The following is a 21961-nucleotide window of genomic DNA, read 5'->3' as shown; positions in this document are numbered from 1 at the left end:
GGGATCCCAAATAAGAAAGAAATACAAAATAATTTCTTGAAGAGGCCTGAGTGCTGCTTGTGACCAAAGCTCACATGATCAGTGTCTTGCTTGGGTGTAGGCTGTTGCTGTGCGCCCCCAAAGAAGGGTGCAATAATGTCCTTGGATGTGGCGCTCACTGCGGTTATGATCTCAATAAAAACGCGCTGTTGTAGTTCACCTGGCATTTGGCTATATCTTTTGAGACCTGCTGGAAACACAAGGCAGGTGTGGAATGCACTTGTAATGGAAATTTACACTATAGAACACCAGTGCCCTGCGAGCTGCGTTGGCTGCATGCTGGCATGTGGGGTGGAATTCTAGGTGTTGGTTTTTAATCCACTCAGTCCTAAATGGTTTGTGCTCCAGAGCCCTAAGAGACTGCCGCTTTCTCCCGCCTGAACTCAGCACCGGAGCTGCAGGGCTGCAGGCCGAAATGGAAAGGGAACTGCCAGCTGGGTATCCGCTGTGAAGTTCCCTGACTCTGGATCACTCTTCCAGCTCCTTGATCAGCCAGACCCAGATTTGTTCTCTCAAGGATTTAGTGCAAGGCTGACCTGTTTTTTGTTTACTTTCCAGGCATGTCTGGAAGGAGCATCTTGATTAGTGGCTCTTAAATTTTTGTATTGGTGACCCCTTTCACACCGCAAGCCTATGAGTGCGACCCCCTTCTAAATTACCTTTTTTTAATGTTTAACACTATTATAAATGCTGGAGGCAAAGCAGGATTTGGGGGTGGACGCTGACAGCTCATGACCCTCTGTGTAATAACGTTGCGACTCCCTGAGGCGTCATGACCCCCAGTTTGAGAACCCCTGATCTAGATGGTCTTGGAGGTAGCATGTGGATTTATTATTATTTTTATTTTTTGTATTAGAGTAGCACACAGAGACCCAGACTCGTTCTATGTAGGGACAGATATTATTGTTGGCCTTTAACAAATAATAATAATCAGGATAAACTATTGCTAATTGAATGTATGCATATCCATTTTATTCCACAGACAGCGCTAACCCAGCTAGAAGTTGGATCACAAAGAGTTTTCGATTCTCTTGTCCTTACGAAAGCTGTGTAAATAAAGAGTGACAGGCAGAAATGAGAGCCTAATTCCACTCCTGGCAGGAAGGTTATTCTATCCCTTGGGAAGAAGGTGTCCTCTTCTAAGGCTCTGGTAAAGGCTTAGCTTGCTGAGTGCACTACAATGGGTAGAATTGTTGTTATTCCTAGTTTAAAAGTACAATGTAGTGAAATAACCCTATAATTCCATATGATGCAGAAACTCTGGTGCCTCGGAACTATACCATCGTCTAGATTTAGAGCTGCCAAGTGGTGTGGGGTTGCAATAAATAAACAAAAAGTAGCTCAGAAGAGCAGCATGAGGGGTGTTTTTGACACATTCTAGAAGCTCTGTGAAAAAGGTTTTCACTTAATTCTCAGGAGATTTATTTACTTTGCTTTTTGTTACCTACTAACCAGTCATCAGCAGTATGGAATTGTATGAAGTGGCTTAGGCCCAGACTTTTTAAGCTGTTTTGGGGAGTTGGGGCGTGGGGTCAGGGCCACAACACCTACAGATTTGGGAGCCTAAATCTCTTTTTCAAAAGGAATTTAGGCGGGCCTAAATTCCATCAATTCCATTTAGATTTAGATTCACAAGTGCCTAAATCCATTTGAGAAAAGAGATTTAGGCTCCAAAATCGGTTCGGCGCAGTGGCACTGAGCACTACGATGCTTAAATACCTTAAATACTCTGCCTAAGGGAGCTAGCAGAATAGACTGGTTTCAGAGTAGCAGTCGTGTTAGTCTGTATTCGCAAAAAGAAAAGGAGTACTAGTGGCACCTTAGAGACTAACCAACTTCCTAGGATGTTGCTATCTGGTCTTTGGCACTTTCATTCTTTCTGCCTCCTCCCCTATCATGATTATCTCCCTCCTCCATTGTCCTGCCCAGAGGCAAAGAAACCAACAAGGGTCCCTATTTTTATGAGTTTTCCTGAATAATATTTTATGGTTTGCCCTCTTGTGTCCATCATTTCTGAGTTGCCTGACTGATATAGTATCTACAGTCCTATGCCTCTATAAATACCGTAAAGGCTGTGCAATTAGGCCAACTTTTGCCTTTAACTTAAATCAACCTTTAACTTCAACATAGAAAGCTAGTAGATAAATATACTGCATAATGCAGAGCTTAATTCTTTGTGGGTAATGTTGGGTATTTAGGTTGCTCTTTGACTCTCATGGATTTAAGTGCCCCATTATCTCATCGGTGTGCACACAACTTGCATTGATATTCATGATGGTTGCATGCAAAAATCCCTTCATACCCAGAATCTCCTTTGTGTTTCTATGTCATCCAGAATTATCTGAAATCCATTCCTCTTCTGTTTCTCCAGCGCTTATTACAGTGTCATTAAGAGAGAGCGGTTGTACATTTCTCTCCTTGTATTCATTTTGAAAACTATAGGTTTCTTCAGAAACCTAGCAATTTTTGGTCAGTTTCTTTGTGATTTGACCATGCGTTCACACCTCAACTAATCTCTCTGTTTTTCTCTCATCTATTGATACAGTAACTAACTGACACTGTCAGACCGCCCTGGCTGAAAGCCAAGCTCGATATCTCTATAACTCCCTGTGTGCCCCTCAGCAGTTTCAGCTCTGCATGTTCCTCACACTAAGCTCCATAGTAGCTCATGTCTGTCTTATCATATTTCTGATTCTGCTGGCAAGCAGCTCAGTGCCTTTGACCAAACTTAAGTTCTCCTAAGATGGTATCTTTAGAATGTGCTGATGGGAACTCAAGGATGGGGCGGGAGGGGACCAACAACAAAAAACAGGTGGGTGTTTTAGTATTTTTTTTTTTTCATTTTAATCATGACATTTTCTCAAGCATTTTGTGTGAGCGTGCAGGTGTATTACTTGTATTACAGCATCACTGTTCTGGGTACTGTACAGACACATATAAGAGAGAGTCCTTTCTCCAAAGATCTTATAGTCTAAATAGTAGACCAGGCAGAAAGTGTGGGAGAAAAGATGTGATGATATCCTCGTTTGGCAGAGAGATGAGAGGCACAGACAATTTAAGGTCACCCAGGCAGTCTATGTGACGGAGAAATTGAACCCAGATCTTCTGAGTCCCTGTCTAGTGCCTTAACCACGAGACCTCTCTTTCTCTTTTTTTTCTAATTTTTTTCTCATTTATTTCTATCATTGCAAGTTATTTTTAATAGAAAAATGCAGGTACCTGGGAAATTTTTTTTTTTTTAATACTTGGCCTTCAGTACCAACCCCTTCATTACTGATGACACTAAACATCACCAAAGGGGAAGTTTTAAAACTGCAAGTGTGTTTTCCAACACGGGATCCCCATGTGACTCAACTTGGGCAAATAGAACTGGAGTGCTCACTTTCACTTTCTGTGTGTGTTCAGTCTCACTTTATGGTCTCTGTACACAAGCACAATTCTGTATTACCTGGGTTTCTAATAGTGCAGGAGTAGGATTACATTGTGAAACAATCCCAAGTCTTCATTGCTGGCATTTTTGGATCATGAAAGCATTTGTTTGATTTTGTAAAAACCCACATGGCCGTATTCTGAAGTGTGGCTAAGGAGCCCTCAGTGTAGCCCCGGAGCAAGGAGTCAAAAGATGCTAGGTGCAAACCCTTCTCTGATCATTGTCCAGCTCAGCAGCAGGCTAGGGTCCCCGTGTAGTGTAGTCTGGAGGCTGCTGTCAACTGTGCCAGCTGTCATTGGCCTGCAGTGGGCATTATCATAGAAGAGACTCACAAAGGGGGCCCTTTCCCTTGGCTCTGTCCCCTGCACTAGTTCCCAGGAGAGGAATGGTATAGGATCAATCGTAGTTCCTGTGCGCCACCTAACTATTGACTAGGCTGTTTGGTGCTAGCAGAGCAGTACTCCAAGCTCATCCAGAATGCATGAGTGGTGGATATAATAAGCCAGGGGAGGCTTAGCCTCCCCGGCACAGCTGCTGGGGCCGCGGCGGCCCTACCTGGTCTCTGCCTCTTCCGATCTGTGCACCGCCTCTTCCGATCTGTGCGCCACCTCTTCCCCAAGGCCCCCACTGTCTCAGTGAGTCTCTCCATTCCCCGCCACCTCCCAGAGATCCTTGCCACTCGCTGTGTCCCTCCTCCCCTTAGCCCCCGAGAGGCTCCCCCCGCCTGCCATGTCCCTCCTCTCCTCCATCCTGTCCCCTGTGAGGCCCCCGCTTGCCCTGTCCCTGTGGGCAGTGGAGGCCTCACATGGGAGAGGGGGAGGAAAGGAGGGACATGGCGAGTGGGCTGAGCAGGGAGGGGGCGGGGCCTGGGGCAGAAGAAGCAGGACAGGTAGATAGCCTCCCCCAGGGGTAGGTTTACCCACTGCCCATGCCAGAATGACTGTGAGGATCTAGCCTTTTATTTGCAGGCGGTTTCGCTAGGATTATGTTATTGCAGTTTCTCTTTAACTTTGACTAGCTGAATCTGTGTGAATAGACTGTAGTGAGAGATTGTCCATTTAAACTGTCCTCACATGCGTGGCCATGTGTACGTTTCAGTGTCTTTAAAGAAGGTATTGGGCCAATTTTTATCTTTATTTATTTTTTTAGTACAGTACAGTTTGATACTTTCTTATCCCTTTTTGGAATAAAAGGGAAACCCGCAGCAGTCTGGCATGAGAAAATCTCTGCTTGGAGAAATAAAGGAAAATGGGGAGAAATGAGAAATCTTAACCTGGACTTGCTTCTGAGTTTGCTCTACAGTCTACACAATTCACTTTGTTCGTCCCGAGTTCTGGGCTCAGATATCTCGGTCATATCCTCTGACTTTCTGTAAATTGTGTCTGGAAAAATGACATCTGCTGGGCTTCTCTTCTCTCCCTGTAACTAGCTGGAACTCACCACCTAATGGGAGACCTATAAAAATGAGCCATGCTGCTAGCTAATTCTTGAAAGCTGTGCACCAAATAAATCAAGTTTCTGCTGAGCCCTGCCGAGTTGGTTAGAGTCTTCAGCAAGAGCAATGAAAACAATGATCAAAACATTTCCTGGCTGGGTATTAAAGATGGTTAACCAGCATAATTAGATCAGAATCCCAATGACTGAAGGACCTATTGACCATATAATCTGGCACAGAAAAAAGATGGCTTTCTGTAACAATGAAACAATGCTGCTGCTTTTATTACTGGGTTTATATTCACACAGTGTTGGGAGTTTTTTATTTTAAGCTATTCTGTACATTCTCTTCTCTGTGAAGAGAACTAAGCGCAGGTGCTGAGAGAGGAAAGCTGCTACTGTAGTTAAAAGCTCTGATCATTAAATAGTGAGACAGGAAAATATTTGTTAAATCAAATAGAGACCGAAAACTTTGGTGTAAAAATATGTGAAAAACTGCTGCTAAAAAAAATAAATCTTCAAGCCTCTGTAACAGAGTTTTTCTACCACCAAGCAGATGTTGACACAATACTGAGTCAGTGAAAGTTGATCTATTTTCCTGAGGGTGGCTGAATTTTAAAGCTGGGGCCGTAACATTACAGTACATCTTGGTCATAGATAAGATCTGTGAATTATATATGAAGGATTAGACCTCTTGAATTAGTTATGACCCCAAAAACAGATCCATTAGATCTGTCTGATAAGGCATTTTGTTTGCAATAATGTTCTGTTTACCTGAGATTTTATGGCTTAGCCATGGTACTTAAGTTAGTTAGGATAATGCATTATAAACATTTATCTCAGCTTTTTTCTTTTTCTTTTCTTTTTCTTTTTTTAATTTTTCAGCTGCTAGAGCAGGAGTGGGCAAACTACAGCCTATGGGCCGGATTCGGTCTGCGAGCCATTTTAAGCCGGCCCACAAGCTCCTGCTGAGGAGCAGGGTCTGGGGCTCGCCGCACTCCAGCTGGGGTGCTGGGTTGGGGGCTGTACCATGCACCTCGGCCCTGCTCTGGCGCTCTAGCTAGGGCACCGGGTCGGGGGCTGCACCACGCACCTCCCGGAAGCCACAGCATGGCCCTGGTCCGGGGCACAGGGTCGGGGGCCATACCACGCGGCTCCCGGAAGCAGCCCCATGGCCCCGCTCTGGCACTCTAGCAGGGTCAAGGGCCGCTCCACGCGAAGGGACATGCCACTGCTTCCGGGCGCTGCCTGAGGTAAGTGCTGCTCAGAGCCTGCCCCGCTGAGCCTCTCCCCATGCCCAAACCCCCTGCCTCAGCCCTGATCCCTCTCACAGTCTCCAAACCCCTCAATCCCATCTCAGAGCACCCTCCTGCACCCCAAATCTATCATCCCCAGCCCCACCCCAGAGCCCGCACCCCCAACAGAGCCCTCACCCCCTTCCACACCCCAACCCCAATTTTATGAGCATTCATGGCCCGCCATACAATTTCTATTCTCCGATGAGGCCCTCAGGCCAAAAAGTTTGCCCACGTCTGTGCTAGAGGGACCCAAGAGCTTCCTTTTCGTTTTAGCCAAAACAAAGAGGATGAGGATATGGTGAGGCAGGAACTGTGGATATTAGGGAGGTCTGACAGAACTTCTGGAACATCCATCTCTTATGAGCATCCATTCTTGCTGCAGCGAGGTGTTTTTCCACAGAGAACTCTAGCTGCTACCCCACATTGATTGAGAGCATTTCTGGCCTTCAGAGTTCAGCTAGCTTGTCTTTAGAGGATATGAAATAATTGCTTCTTTGTGGGTAGGGGTTATGGAAAGTTTTTTTCCCTAATTGCTTCTCCCCTCAATCCCATGAACCTGAGTCTGCACACACAGAGTCACGAGTCTGCACCAGGAGGCTACTGCTGTTCCTGCCCCAGTCAGCCTGCGTTCCATTGTAAAGAGCGTGACGTGGAGTGTCTCAACTGAGTAAAATCATGGTAGCTAAGCGCATTTCCACTCACTGAGGATCTGCCCCCAAAACTTTCTTACAGATTTAGCAGTTGGGCTCCTGAGGGGATACCTCAAGAGCCCAACTATCAAAAGGCCTATCAAATGAATGCACACAAGACACCCAATTGGTAGGGGGCTGTGGTCAAATAAGTGAGCCGTAGGTGACTGCTGAAAAGGTTCTGAATTTCCTACAATAAATGTGGATGTTGCACGTTTATATTTTAAATGGTCTGTGAATTGCTGGATGTCCAATTGGTGGCGCAGCGGGGCTAAGGCATGCTCCCTATCCAGCTCCATGCAGCTCCCGGGAAGTTGCCTGTCACAGGGGCTCTGCATGCTGCCCCCACCCCAAGCACCGGCTCCGCAGCTCCCATTGTCCCGGAACTGCAGTGGGTAGCAGCTGTGTGCAGAGCCCCCCCGCGGCCGCCCTTCCCTTAGGAGCTGGAGGGACATGCCAGTCATTTATCCCGGGAGCTGCTTGAGGTAAGCACCGCCCAGAGTCCGCACCCCTTATCCCCTCACATGCCCCAGCCCTGAGCCCCCTCCCGCATCCCAACTCCCTACTGGAGCCTACACCCCCTCCTGCACCCCAACCCCCTGGCCCAGCTCAAAGCCCCCTCCTGTTCTCCAAACCCCTCATTTCTGGACCCACCCCATTGCCCTCACACCCAACTGTCTGTCCCAGCCCAGTGAAAATGAATGAGTGAGGGTGGGGAAGAGCGAGCGACAGAAGGAGGAGTGAGTGGGGGGCACGGCCTCGGAGAAGGGGCATGACCTCAGGAAAGGGGCGGGGCAAGGGTATTGGTTTTCTGCAATTTGAAAGTTGGCAATCCTGTCTGTGAAGTGCTGTTTAAGAACAATGTCCAGTTCTAAAATAGCATCTTTCAGCCAAGGGTCTCAAAGCACTTTCAAAGGAGGTGAAGTATCGTTATCCCCATTTAACAGTTGAGGAAATGAAGGCACAGAGGTGAAGTGATTCATTTAAGATTACATACTAGGGCATTGGCATAGATACCAGGTGCCTTCCCCCTCTCTGCACCCCAGTCCACTGGACTACCTTTCTTTTAGCAAGAGCAATATACGTTCTGCTAGTGTCTTGGGATATGAGCTTCTTGAAGTGAATACCTTTAAAGGAGTTTAAATTGTGTAAAAAACCAGTTGTCTCAGAATACAGCTGATGAGAAGGTGAGGTTGAAGGTGAGTTGCCTTCATAGCAGGAAATACAAGTTGCAGAGTGCCCACTTTTCCTAGCAGTTTGTTCTGGACCAAAGTGTGTGTGTGAGAGTGGGGGAGGGTAGTGACAATCTACTACTAGGACACAAGTTCCAAGATGCTTCATGCATTCATGTGGTAAACCCATGAGGGGAGGAGAAGAGAGTACGTGTGTGTGTGTGTGTGTTAAGAAAATCTTGCAGCATGCTTTGTAGGGCAAATAGGCCAGAAATATAAAAGCAGAGAAAAGTGAATAAAGTAAAAGAATAAGAGATTGGATTGGACGACAAGATGTAGTTCTGTGAAGGGAGACATTTTGGTTTCTGCTGCTGAAACTGATAGGGGCTGGAAATGCTGTGGTTCTCAGCTCCTGTATAGACAAGACAGAATAGTGGTGTTCATGGTATACTCCAGAAAGCACATTGAAACAATGGAGAACTCCTTGGACAGATTTATAAATATTTGTGCTCAGAGGATAATTCCCAATAAAGAATGTATCCAAGCACTTTTGAAAATCCCATCTTTAGATTTTGTTTTGCTATTCATGGAATACCTGTGAGCAGATCACAATCACCTTGAATTTATTCATTAGTAGAAAGAATTAGATTAGTTGTTTTGCTAATTATTTATAGTTGATTGTGCATACCTCTATGCCAATATTTGGTATTCGTTCTTGAACTGTTGCTAGGTTGAGATTTGGTCTGATCAAACATGCGCTTCTGGTGCAAAATAGTCTGTCCATTTAAAATTCAGTTTCCATATATACACACAGGGCTTTGAAATTTGTATTCTACAAATATTCATGCCAGTAGAACCCAGTCACACAAAAGTTCACAGAAAATAATGCAAAAGGGCAGAAGCAAATTATTTCATAAAATTGAGCAAATGGTCGTGAAATGTAGATAAATAGAAACAGGCTTTGTCAGCATTCACTCAGTTCTACTAATTACATCATGTTTAGACAGCAGTCTATCTGCATGAATACTCTGAGTGTTTAACTTGTACAATCTACAGCATCCGAAGGCAGTATGTGTTCTCAGATACACAGAAAGACTGGGGACTTTTTTAACTTCCAAGACTGTAATAATGAATCTTTTATAAATTCATTTGAAACGCAAGAAAAATATGGAAGCTGACAAATAGAATATGTTGGCCTATGAATATATAGGACGGCCAAAAAGCTTTTATAGAACTAAGTAAAGAATTTAGGCTCCAATCCTGCAAAACATCCCTATAGTGAAGATCATGACCTCCCTAAAGTGTCTTCAGTTGATCTTAGATCCTCAGTTGTTCTTACTAATAGTGCACATGCTTAGTTGGGGGTGGGAGGTGGTAACTTTATGAAAACCAGCAGTCTCAGTGGTGTGAATAACTTTATTTATGTGGTTCAATGTTTGCAGGTTCAAGGACTTAAATTGTAAGTTCCTTGGGACAAGGACCTTGTCTGCCTGTATTTCAGCAGACTACTCTCGACATTCACGTGCAATTGCGATGCCACTTAGATTAGGTCTGTGATTGTAAGAAACATGTGGATGCTGAGGCTGGATCTTGCCCTTGTGGTACTACGGGCGCCACAGCAGTGGGACTAAGGAATGACATCAGAGAAGAAGTTTTCTGAGCCAGTCTAAACTTCTGCTTTTTGTATGTGCTCTGTCTGTCTTCTGCAGCTCAAGCCAGGTCAGAACAGTTGCCGAGACAGTGACAGTGAGAGTGCCAGTGGAGAATCGAAAGGATTCCATCGGAGCAGCTCTCGGGAAAGACTCAGTGACGTAAGTAAAACTCCGGAGGCCAAATACTGCCCTGAGTTGCATCATTTTTTTTTTGAAGGGTGTAAATCAGGGCAGAATTTGGCCCCCGGGGGGCAAAGTGCTGCTAAACCCCTCCTGCCCCGGGGGGGGGGGTCACTTGCTTGCAGCCAGTTGAAAGAAAAGGGTTGCTTAATTTTGCTAAGTTGCAATGAACTAGACACTTGTAACCTCTGTAATATGGGTAGCTTGGTGTCTTAGACCACAGTGACCTGTGCGTAAGATTCGAGCTCCCAAACTACTACGATATCGGGATTAACAGGATGAGAACCACCATGATAAATATCAATAGATGTGGAGACTCTGGGAGTCCATGAGAAGAAGTGACCACAAAGTAATACGCTCACAAGTTGTCAAATGTCCTTTTATTAACAATTTCGTTAAGCAGATAAACGACACCACGACTACTGCAAATACTCAGATAGAGATAAACCATAAGTTGTCCAGCATCAATGATTTCATGCTCCCATCTCCTGGGCAAACATCGAAAGGAGTAGGATAATGATCAGGTGGCTGTCCCTGGTGGATGTCTCCTAATATGCTTCCCTGGCTAGGCAAAAGCTTTTATACTGGTTTTCTTTTACGCCCACTACGCTCATGCATGTGCATGAGAGTGACATCCCCTCTTTCTTTATTTGTGCTTCAACACCCCATGAATTTTAGGGTGACCCATCTCTCATAGGCTAGCCCCTTCATCCCCCTTGTTCTCATTAACATATACATCAATGAGTTACCCTAGCAACTTGAGGTTATTACCGAGTCACCTGAAATGTTACTGTCGGGCATTTTGTGGCATTAACTGGTACATTGTGGCAGATTTTTCAAGTTTATTGCTGCATAGTTCCAGAGCATCAGCATTCAAACCCATCTTTTACTGTAATCTCATAATCTGCTGATACAGGGCTCTTATCTAGTCATGCCAACCTGCTTGAGGCCTCTGTGGCTTTCTGTGGACAAGTTACATATCTCGCAGACCTAAAGCGTGCAGGCCTCGTGTTAGTTTTATTTTACTTACATGCCTGATACACACTCATCAGTGATACATACTCAGGGGTGAAAGTAACTTAAAGGATTTACCGGTACTCCGGAGTCCTTAGGAGGGGGCGGGGCCTCAACCTGAAGAGGCGTGGCCTCTATTGGAAGAGGCAGGGGCTTTACATCCCCGGGCCCTTTAAATCAATATTTAAAGGGCCCGGGGCTGCTACTGTGGTAGCAGCAGCTGGGAGCCCCGGGCCCTTTAAATCACCCCGGAGCTACCAGCTGCAGAGGCGGCTGGGAGCTCGGGGGAGATTTAAAGAGCCCGGGGCTCCAGCTGCCGCTACTGCAGTGGAGCCCCAGGCCCTTTAAATAACCACCGGAGCCCCGGGGGCTCCCGGCTGCCACTGCTTCCCAGGGGCCCCAGGCTCTGGCAGAGCTTTAAAGGGACCGGGGCTCCGCTGCAGTAGAGGCAGCTGGGAGCCCCTGGCCCTTTAAATCACCGCCGGAGCCCCGCTACTACTGGTATCCCAGACTCTAAATTGTCCCTGGAGCCCTGCTGCCGCTTCGGCAGCTATTTAAAGGGCCTGGGTTGGTGGCTGCGGCAGGAGCCCAGGGCCCTTTAAATCACCGCCTGAGCCCCGCCGCCGCTTCCCCAGGCTGGTTGCAATTCTCTGGTGGCAATTTAAAGGGCCTGGGGCGTACCGGCTTACTTTCACCTCTGTTCATACTGATACTTTACCAGCGAAACGCCGATCTAATCTGTTACCCATACATTGATTACAAAATTATCTGATTATGTATATAATTAGCTACTCAGTGAACAGTAGTTTGATAAGTACTGTAGGCTCTTCCCCAGGATGGGAAGAGGGGGGGAATATATTTACTGTAGCGAATTTCGTGCTTGCAAAAGGCATCGGGGAACTGGGGAGACTCGAGTCGTTTTTATTCACTGAACAGGTATAACATGGCAAACAGCCGCACAAATTTCACTTCCACTGCTCGGCCAAACTTCCTGTTGAAGGAGCAAGCATTAGTTGTGAGAGGGTATCTCCATGTAAAAAACAAACCTTTCTTCCTCTCTCTGTTGTAGAGTATTAACCATTCACTGATTAAACTATGCATTAGTTTTTCAACCAATGCCTAGAATGGGAGTAGACACATTCTGGGAACAAAATTGACCTTCTTTTGCTGTCATCAGATCATCTAACCTGGGGTGGATTTTTTTTTTAATACAATGGCTCATATATAGGATATTCAATTGGTCAGATCCTCAGCTGGTGTAATTCATCATCATTTCACCAGACCCACTCCATCTGAAGGTCTGCTCCTATATGTCTAGTGCATAATAAATGATACCCAAGACTCAGAAATAGGCGTTCAAATTTGGAAGACAGGTAACCTAGGGTGGCTTGCACAGACGAGATGAAGTTGAGCAGAAATGAAACTGAGAAAAGAAGAACTTTTTTAACCCATTTTCCTGACAAATGTAATCCTCAAGGTACAGAGCTACTTCTGGCTGCACTGTGCAGTATAGCTGGAATAGCCTCCTAAACTGCTGGTGTGATGGTATGAAACCTTTTCTCTCGCCTTCCTCCATTATTTTAGCGGCCCATCCCTCCCTTAAACTCAACCTTCATGGATGGCCTCATGTTAGTTTTAAAGCCTGCCCTTTATAGCCAGGCGGTAAGGCTGTTATCAGTGCAATAAGGTACCATCAAAGGAGAGGAGATTGACTTCAGCAAGTAATTTGAGATTTTCCATTGACTTAGATCTTTGGCAACACCCTTTGTACTTCACTGTTGTAGTCATGGTTGTGTCATGGGCCTGCACTGCAGCTTGGGGCTGACCAGAATATTTTGCACTTGCATAACCTCTTCTATGCAAGCCTTGCAACATACTCAGGATGGGGACCCAAGACCAAGACTTGTCGAACGCCTCACAGCAAGTCAGTACCAGAGCAAGCAGTAGACCCCAGTGCTCCTGATTCCAGTCTCCTAGTTTTACATACATGCATCCTGTGTCCTCTGGCAATACATTGTCTTCAACCTCACAATGCAGATAATGGAAAGGAGAAGGGAAACACTTTCAGTTCCCATTAGACACCCAAGAGATCACATGAGGACTATATTACCAGCTAGTGGGGATCCCAGCAATAATCTCATTAATATTTTTTAAATTTATTTTGCCTAAGTTGATAGCAAGCCCTGTCACGCTTTGATAACATAGCACAGTTTAAATACGCCTTTTCAAGAGAGCCATGGATCGCTGTCCACTGCTGCCAGATCAGCTAAGACCTAAGAAGCGTGCATGAGATGGAGATCTTGTTATCTGGGCTTGCGGTGGCCTCCAGCCTTTTTCGGATTCTTTCAGTTATGAAAAGTAAATATCATTGTACATTTCCTTCTCAGGCTACAGCAGAAACCTTTGTTTTTTAAAAGATGGATTCCCAGATAACGGCTGTGATAGTTTCACTTCCAGCTCTGTGAGATCCCACCTTGAATTCCATTCTTACAAACAAACAAGATTTGAGAGCTTAATAGTTATTTTAAAATTGTACATTTTAAAAGGTGCAGGCTTTCTGACTGCATCTCATTTGCCAATGCTGATGGTCCTGAAAAGAACAATAGATGAGACTCTTTCTCTTTCTCTTTTTCTCTCTCTCTCTGCAGAATTTTCTCTGACATAGGCACTTTTCACCTGGGGAAAAATACACAAAGAGATTGTGTACTCTGTGGAAAATATGGGTAAAATTTAAAATATCTCATTGAGATCAGCCCATGGGTCACAAAAGTAAATCTTGGACTCTCAACATGATGAATTTCTATTGTGGTAGTCCTACAAGCTAGAACAGTAGGCATGGTTCCTGCATGAAGATGTATAACGAAGGGAATGTATATATTTTAGATGGATAATCCATTTTCAAATCTCTGGTTGTAAGTAAGTTGTTGATCTAGAAATGTTAACTTCATGAGCTTTAATGAGAAGCCTAAGTGATAGCCCAGTGACAGATGCAGAAAGAGGGAGATAGTATAATTAGTAACCAGTTTGCAAACTCACTTGTCAGTGGCATCATTCCATCTCCTGACAGGTATCTTTCAACTGTGCATTTTATAAATGTGTCTGCAGTCCTTGTGTAATACAGACATTAAGTCAAAGTGTTTTTACAAGGGATCATTCCTTTGCAGCCTAATGAGATCCAAGCAGATAATTTGCAGCACTTGCAAGAGTAGTGATCAAAACCAAAAAGAAAATAATACAATGAAAAGACCATGTTAATCAGGAGACTTTTCTCATAATGAGTTTTGAAATAGCATCAGAAAGTAGGAAGTGGAATTGCCCGATGTTCTTGTCAAATGCAGTGCAGTGAAACTGATTTCCGTCATCTCTTCCTGCACCCCCTTTCCCTCGAAAGCTCCAAAAGAATTTAATTAACAGAAAACTTGACCTCTGGTAAATTAAGGATAATGATTACCTGACAGCTCCTGACAGCAGCTGTTGGACAGTGAGCTGATAAATCTTTGTTTGAGTTTGTAAACCTGTCTTCCACCTGCCCCCCCCAACACATTCTCTCTCTCTCTCTGTATTTCTTCTTCTCTAGTCTTTTTGAAATAACAGTTTACTCTCTGCTTTCTGGATAGAGCTAGCCTCAGGGCTCTAAAGCAGAGAATTTGGAGACCTTCTTCTTACATGTAGCTGGGAATATATAGGGCGCTACAGTCATTTTAATCTCATCAAAATCTTGCCAGTAGTGGAATTCATTCTGTTGAGATTTTGCTTGAAGACAACATGGCAGTGCCTTTTCTTTTCCTCAGCCTGGAACTCACTCAACTTTGATTTCCCTTTTTGAAATACTTGAGATCACCTTCCTTCCCTCGGTTGCCAGAGGAGGTAAGGGAATCCTTGGGATAAAAAATGAGCATATAGAAGCCAGCAGGCCTGGATGGTAAACATCCCAGAGTGTTAAGGGGATTAGCCAATGAGTCTACTATATCACTGATTATTATTTCTGACAGAGTAGAAGTGTCAACATACTGCAAAACTCCCCACAAAAGCTCGATCCTGGGCACTCTGGCTTCAATGCAGCAAAGCAGTGAAGCAAATTTAAGCATGTGAACTTTAAGCACAGGAGTTATCCCATTGAAGTCCATTCTTGTATCTTTCATGGTTCATCCAGCCTTAACTTTTATGCACACCGTACAAATGTGGATAGTGACAAATAGCTGAGGAGTCCTGGCATCTCTGATCTATGTGACTTGTTCTCGCTCTCTCACAGGAGTTATATGATTACTCTAGATCATGGGTAGCAATAGTAAAATCTGCTATTTTTCTCCTCCATGGTCTCTGGTAGGAGATGGTCTTTATAAGGAATGACGACTCACCAATGGCATCAAAAGCATGCTGTTTAGAACTCCAGTTTGGTAACCAGATGAGAAACATCTGGGCCGGGAAAAAATAAACACCCTGTTCCATCTTTTACCCAACCCCCTCAACATTCTGCACACATGGCATCTCCTCTGCTTCTGCAGATCTCATCTCCGGGTCCTGGAAAAGCACATCGCTTCTCTCTTGGTGCCTCAGTTTCTCGTGCTTTCTGGCTGTGTGTTTCCAAGTGCATAGGGTACCCAAAGCCAGAGAGGAGATTGTGCTGGTGACTGAGTGAAGGGAGACCAGCTTCAGTGCCACGCAGGGAGATATGTTGAGGTCTGATTAAAGAGTGAAGGCACCAGGCCCCAACAAAGTCAACATCTTCTCACCCGCCGCATCAGTTTCAGCTTCAAAGATATTAGAACATTTGCATTTCTCTTCCTCCAGCTTCTTCTACAATAATGTTCAGCCCAAAAAAAATCCAGGATGAGGGTTAGTCCTTGAGTTCTCAGCTGTTAAACTCTTAGCATTTCCTCTCCTTCAGAATATTTTGTTTTGTTGGAGGTATCAAAATTGGAATAATACCAGGAAACTGTGTGTGTGTATGCTCACATGGGTGGGCGCACAAGAAGCTGATGGGCTGCATGTTGTCTTTCTTTTTTTGTCTGAGTCTGAGAGCTTAAATGCTTTGTTGCATTATGTTAATTTGGCAGTGCAATCAAATTCATGTCGTAATTAAAGCTGTCAGTTGGAAGGCAAGCCAATCGCCGAGAAAACACAGCATAACAAATGAAGTGAAATGATTCTGCGTGTAGCTATACAATGCTTCGCCAGGCATGAAATTAAATAAGTAATTTGATGTTGACATCAGAAATTGAAATGATACCCACTGTTCCTTCATTCAGTCAGACCTGCATAAACAATAGCCAGAACGAATATGTACAACACAGCCCTTCTCCCCACCCAGCTCCCCAAGTAATGCACAATATATATGCAAAATGGGTATAACTGTGCCTTCCAAGACCGGAAGGATGCAATTTTCTTCGGTACACAATAAGCTGATACTTCCAAGAGCATTCCTACTACTTTGCTCCTGGCCCCCAAGTTTTTTTTCTTGAAGAAGAAGAAGAAGAAAACAATTTATTTTAAATGAGAGCCTCTGCAAGACCTGTGACTCAGATTTTGCTCATGGGCTTCTGATGCAGGCTTCTCCTGGTGGTTGTGTGACTATCAGATAGTCTGTATCAATGTTGTTTTTTGTACCAGGTGAAACCATTTTATCTAATATAGGCGCTCTATGTGCAGGAGAAGTAATGCCATCCAGTGCAGGATCGTGACTCAGCATGGGGCATGTAAAGATGCTGCATGCATTCAACGGTTTGTACCAAGGCTCGGAACAGGGTAGCAAGATCATTTAGCTATTCAGAGACATCAAAAAGGTCAAAGGCTTTCTGCTTACATAGTCCTTGCTTCGGCCTGTATGCCCTGTCAGTACACAATGCAGCTAAGCTAGACTGGCAGGCTTTCTTAGCTACATGCTTGTCACAATGCACAAACTCCCTGTGCAAAACGTAGTATCCATATCTGGCTTGCAATGTTCCAAGGGTCATAATGCAGTCAAATCAAAACCAAATTTCCCTAGAAAACTGAAAAGCATTTCTCTTCAATTAAGGCCATTTCATTGCTAAATTTCAACTTTCTACCCATAGCCTTTATAGCACTGGAGCTTTTCATGGAAAAGGTCACAAGAATTCTATTGTGGTAAATATATTAGCTTACTCTTTTTGTACTTGGTCTGAGCCATTTTTGCTAAAATTTTCACCAAACCCTCCTTCTCTTCCCCCCTACATTTGGGCAAAATCCAGTCTTGGAAAATTTCAGCCTTGCAGGTGCAAGTTTTATAAAGTTGCAAGTGTCAGAGAGTGGAATTAGAAGGGAAATCATTGTCACCTGAACTATGGCAGCACAGTGAGAATAATGGTACACCTATAATACTTTGCAGTAAAGTCGTAAGGTTTATACAGCATAAAATAGACAATAATAAAATAAAATGCTAAAAGCCAGAGCAAATGACATCCTTTAAAAGGGAAAAATAAAGGAGGATTAGCTAATGGAGTCTGTCTGTGGAAAACCAGAACATTTCTGATCAAGCAACATCAACTATAATCTTTCAGCAGTGGGGATGCATGAGCTGAAGGAGAGCAGTAAGGGGAGTCAACTGCAAACCTTTACAGCCACCACAGCCCAGGATCAGTCATGTGCTCACCTAAGATGTCATAGTAGAACCCCTAGAAGGTGGATGTTGTCAGAATACAGGTGCCCTTCAGGATATGGTCAAAGGGAAAGATCTTTCAGGTAACCATGGATCCAAGAATTAATTGCACTGAAGAGAACCACTTCAACCCTCTTTATTTGGTCCTTAATTGGTGAACTCTCAATAGTATTCTGAATTATTTACAATAACCTCGCTGTGACTCTTCAGCTTGTTGACACAATCCAGCTCTATTGAATTCACTGGAAATTGGTACAGCATAGGCCTCAGCAGGCATTAATTTCTCTCTCATTGGTGTGCTGCAGTGATCAAAAGTTGTACTTACTGTAAGACTGAGCCCTAGCACAGAGAGGACTTCCTGTTAGGGCTCCCTGCAACTGCTTTTGAAATAGAGTTATGGTGTTGCAAACACTACACGTTTTCTCTGAGCTTGTTAAGTCTTGTCCATGCTATTTCCGGCGTTCTTTATGGCGTATTATTGCAAGTGAGACTGTCAGGGAACAGAAGGATTGACCAAGCTGTGCAAGTTAGAGAGAGCCTTGATGACCCAAGGTGGTCTTTTCCATCTCCCTGACTATAGAGAACGGTTCTCTACATCATATTTTCTTGTGTGTTGTCCAGTCTGGTTTGAAACTTTTCAGGCAATGGGACCATCAGCAATTGGACAATGTGTGCTATAATGTAATGGATCGGGATGGCCAAACTGTGCCTCATGAGAAACATGCTGTTCTTTTACAGTTCAAGTAGATGCTCGTGGTGCCCCCTCCCCCCATTCTCTATCTACCAGACAGGCAGGGGGAACTTGGGACCTCTGCCTTGCAGTGGGGTGGTGGGATAGTGGGTTCTTCTCATGGCTACAGCCTTGCAGGGTGCACCTGTCAGGAATCTGCTGAGCCCTGGCTCTCCAAATTCTGAAGATTGTCATATGTGGCTCAGAGGCTGAGTAAATTTGGTTGCCCCTGTAATAGACAGAGACCTGGATTGTGACTGAAGTGCTTAGGTCTCCCTAATTCCTGTGAATATAGAGATTACAGTCATGCCCCCACCTTAAACCGGAATTTTATGACACTATTTTATACAAATTTTAAACCTGATTCCTTTGTTGTTTGTTGATATTTTAGAGGTTTGAGTTTTAAAGTCTCTTTCATACTTTGGTTTGTTTATTTTTCTTCTAAAATCCTTGGGTTATCAAAAATATGGAAGTCTAAATTGGAAATTTTCGTGACTATATGTCTGGGAAATGGGACATTGACTGTAGCTGCTTCTCTATGCTCACGTGTTCTTTACGTTTCAGTCTTCTAATTATGTTTACAAAATGTCTCATTTTAAAAAAGCAGTGTGTGCACTAACCAGGGCCTTTTGTGAATAAATTGGCAAAAAGGGCATACACTGAAAAAGTCATCCAAATCCACCAGGCTTTTTATTTTGAAGTCAGTCTATGGTATCTTTTTTCCTCCTCCCATCTGCCCCTTTGTGGCCACAAAGCTGAGTAGCTGGAGTCCAGGGTATTGAATGTCAGGGAGGCTGGTTGATGAGTGTCTGTTTAGTCTCATTGCAGGGCGAAATGCCATCATTAATTCATTACCCAGCTGCCTGTCAAATAAATTGGCAATTATGTCCACCATGGAAGCTTGGAATTCAGTAAATAGCACGTTACCATCTCAGAGTCGTTGAGAGATGTAAAGGGAAAAATTAAGCATCACTGTGTTTGTTTCAGTAGCAGATGACAAGGGGCAGCCATTGGTGCTGTGATGTAGTGATGAAAAGCTTGGAAAGGGCTGGTAATGAGCTATGTGGATTGGAACGTGTTAAAAACCATCACTGACTTTCCATTTTGTCTTTGTGTTTTATTGCAGAGCTCAGCTCCTTCCAGCTTGGGAACAGGCTACTTTGTAAGTGTATTTCAACTTCAACACATGTGCCTCTGAACAGCTTAACATTACTCCTGAAAAGAGAGCTCTTTATTATGTTGAAACAAGCATAAATAACCAACCTTAGTCTGCCTGATAGATTTACTGATCATCTTCTTTTCCTGTTGTAGGTAATCAATTATAGCTAAAATTCCAGACCTGTTGGACAATAGTTTTATGAATTGACCTTGTCAGGTTAATTAGTATATAAATTACCACTATATTTAATATGTCTGATCGTAACAAGCAGTATGAAACACAATCCTATGCCTCAGTTTACATAGTTCTGATATGAGATTCAAGGGTCTTGATTCTTCCTCACTCCAATTTCTTTTATAGACTCAGATTCTAAACCCAGATGGACCCATTATGATGATCAATCTCTACTTTGGTTCCCTGCATAATATAAGCAACTGAATGTCAAGCAGTGATTTCTGCACAAAGACCCATAACCAAAGGTTGAACTAGAGTATCCGTTTTAGCAAGGCACTGGTGGCACTCCTTTGACTCCAGTAGAATTATGCTACTTTTACATGGTGAGAAGAGAATGAGGCACAAGATTGATCAATCTATCTAATCTATTATCACAAAGTGTGATTTTTTTAAATTTTGTTTACTGTTAAGACTTATTCTATCACCGTTGAATCCAGTGGACAGTTTATCTTTCTCCAGTATTTTATGTTGAACGTGGTTACTCCTCTTTTCGGTGTAATTTACGATATATTCCCCAAGCAGGGCGTGTTTCTGCCATTCTAATATCTGTAGAGGAAATAGATCATTACATATTTCTGAAAACAGGTGGGGGGAAATGCAATTAGACTTTTCCCACAGCATGTGCTGTGTATAGTTAATAGTGTAATCAGAAACTGCTCCCATCCTTTCATCAAACACAGGGGGAAAGAAAACTGTACAGAGTCCATGATGAAGAAACTTTAAAGTATTTCTCTCCAGATTCCCAGAGAGCAATGTTCTTTCATTAGTACATGGTGAAATTAGTTACTTTCTGTAGGGTCTGTGATCCTACATAGAAAGATACGGGACTAAACTGGATAGCAAATGACCTCACATGTAACGGGTAAAATGCAAGCACAAAAATTGTTAGCATTTGGAGGCTTGCCATGTCGTGCTGGATTTAAGTCGGACTTCAGCCTAAAGTGAATGTTAACACTTCTGCCAGTGGAAAGGTATGAAGAGAGCATTATCTTGAAGAAGGTTGGTGGTAGTTCCCATTACTGTAGCAAAATCCAAATCACTTTAAGATGAGAAGAAACAGCAAAAGCTGTTTCATTCCTGTAGCCTACCCCATTATGTATCATGCATATTTGGGGGGTCGGAGTGGGGGAGAAATCTCTGCAACATCTTTAGAATTATCTTGTATAAAGGCTAAAACTTGAGTCTCTTTACACAGTCTAGCGTAAACGCCGTCCTTTGTGACAGGACACTTATTTTTTACCTGTTATGAAGAGGAGTACAGATATGCTCTGGAATGGGTTAGATACAGTCTGAGAACAAGAGGGTTGTTAATTTTTAAAGCCTTGTCTCCTTATTGTGGGAGCTGAATATGCATGGATGTGAGAGCACACGTTCAGCTTAATATTTAGGAAGCAGAGCGAACAGAAGAAAAGCCATCTGCTATCCTTTTACACCATACTGTATGTGGGTTGGTCCACTATAGTGAAAATCTGGAGGGTGTCAGCATCCCCTGTGCTTCATCCAAAAGCTGTAAAGTTTCCAATTCTCCAAAGTTAAGAGTGACCAAAAAAAAAAAAAAAAAACAACCCACACACACACATACGAGGTTTTGAGTTCTTCTAGTGCCAACACATTCACATTTTTAATGCTGCTGTTTGAGATGGGCTTGGGGTGGGGGCAAAACCGCTTAAGTTTCAGTAGTGTGTTGTGCTTAACTGTGTATAGTCTCAGTGATATTTTGCTTTTTCTTCCTATACCACCAATAGTTAGTGCTGTAGTGTAGCTATCCTGGTAAAGTAATTTTTACACTTAAACAATTTTGGATGAAACTTGAAGGTTCACCCCTCCCCCCCCTTTATTTTGGAAAGAGTTGGTTTTAGGATTATCTTGCTAATTTTTTTTAAGAGCCCATAACATTATTAACTTACATGTGGCAAATATAACCCAGATGTGTTCAGCAGTACCAGACAATGAGAAAAATGCTCCGAAATGACCAACGTGGCATGTGTTTCTGATAAATGCAATGATTGTATTATCAAAATGCAAAAGAATATGAACTTGAATTGATGTTTTTACAAAGCCTTTAACCAGCAAGAGCCTGGCTGTCTTATTGCTTTAGCTTGAATCCAGACTGTGAGAACCATGTCTCTTAGAGTAGAGTCTCAATTAAAACAACATGGGCTTTGAGATCAGTCAATAATAAAGGCCCTTTACCTTCAGAAGCATTGTGGTTTGGTATATGTTGTACTACAGTGTTACAGAAAGCCCCATGCCACACCAGAAGAAACATCTATCCGGTAAGTGAAAATGGGCTGATAGTTTTAGCTTCATCATC

At 43.6% G+C, this 21961-nt stretch overlaps 1 protein-coding gene across 7 annotated transcripts in view; it reads left to right on the top strand.

The window, feature by feature from the left end:
- The window catches only part of AUTS2 (activator of transcription and developmental regulator AUTS2), a 986895-nt gene that overhangs the window by 447415 nt on the left and 517519 nt on the right, over positions 1-21961 (top strand). For all 7 annotated transcript variants that reach the window (XM_048823809.2, XM_048823812.2, XM_048823810.2 and 4 more), the window contains 2 exons: positions 9772-9873; positions 19381-19416. In XM_048823809.2, coding sequence (XP_048679766.2) covers positions 9772-9873; positions 19381-19416 — 138 coding nt within the window. The remainder of the gene's footprint in view (positions 1-9771; positions 9874-19380; positions 19417-21961) is intronic.

This window comes from Caretta caretta, chromosome 17 (assembly GCF_965140235.1).
Source record: "Caretta caretta isolate rCarCar2 chromosome 17, rCarCar1.hap1, whole genome shotgun sequence".
NCBI classification, from domain to species: Eukaryota; Metazoa; Chordata; order Testudines; family Cheloniidae; genus Caretta; species Caretta caretta.
The sequence above is the reverse complement of the archived record's forward strand: the minus strand, read 5'-3'. Positions and strand labels throughout refer to the sequence as shown.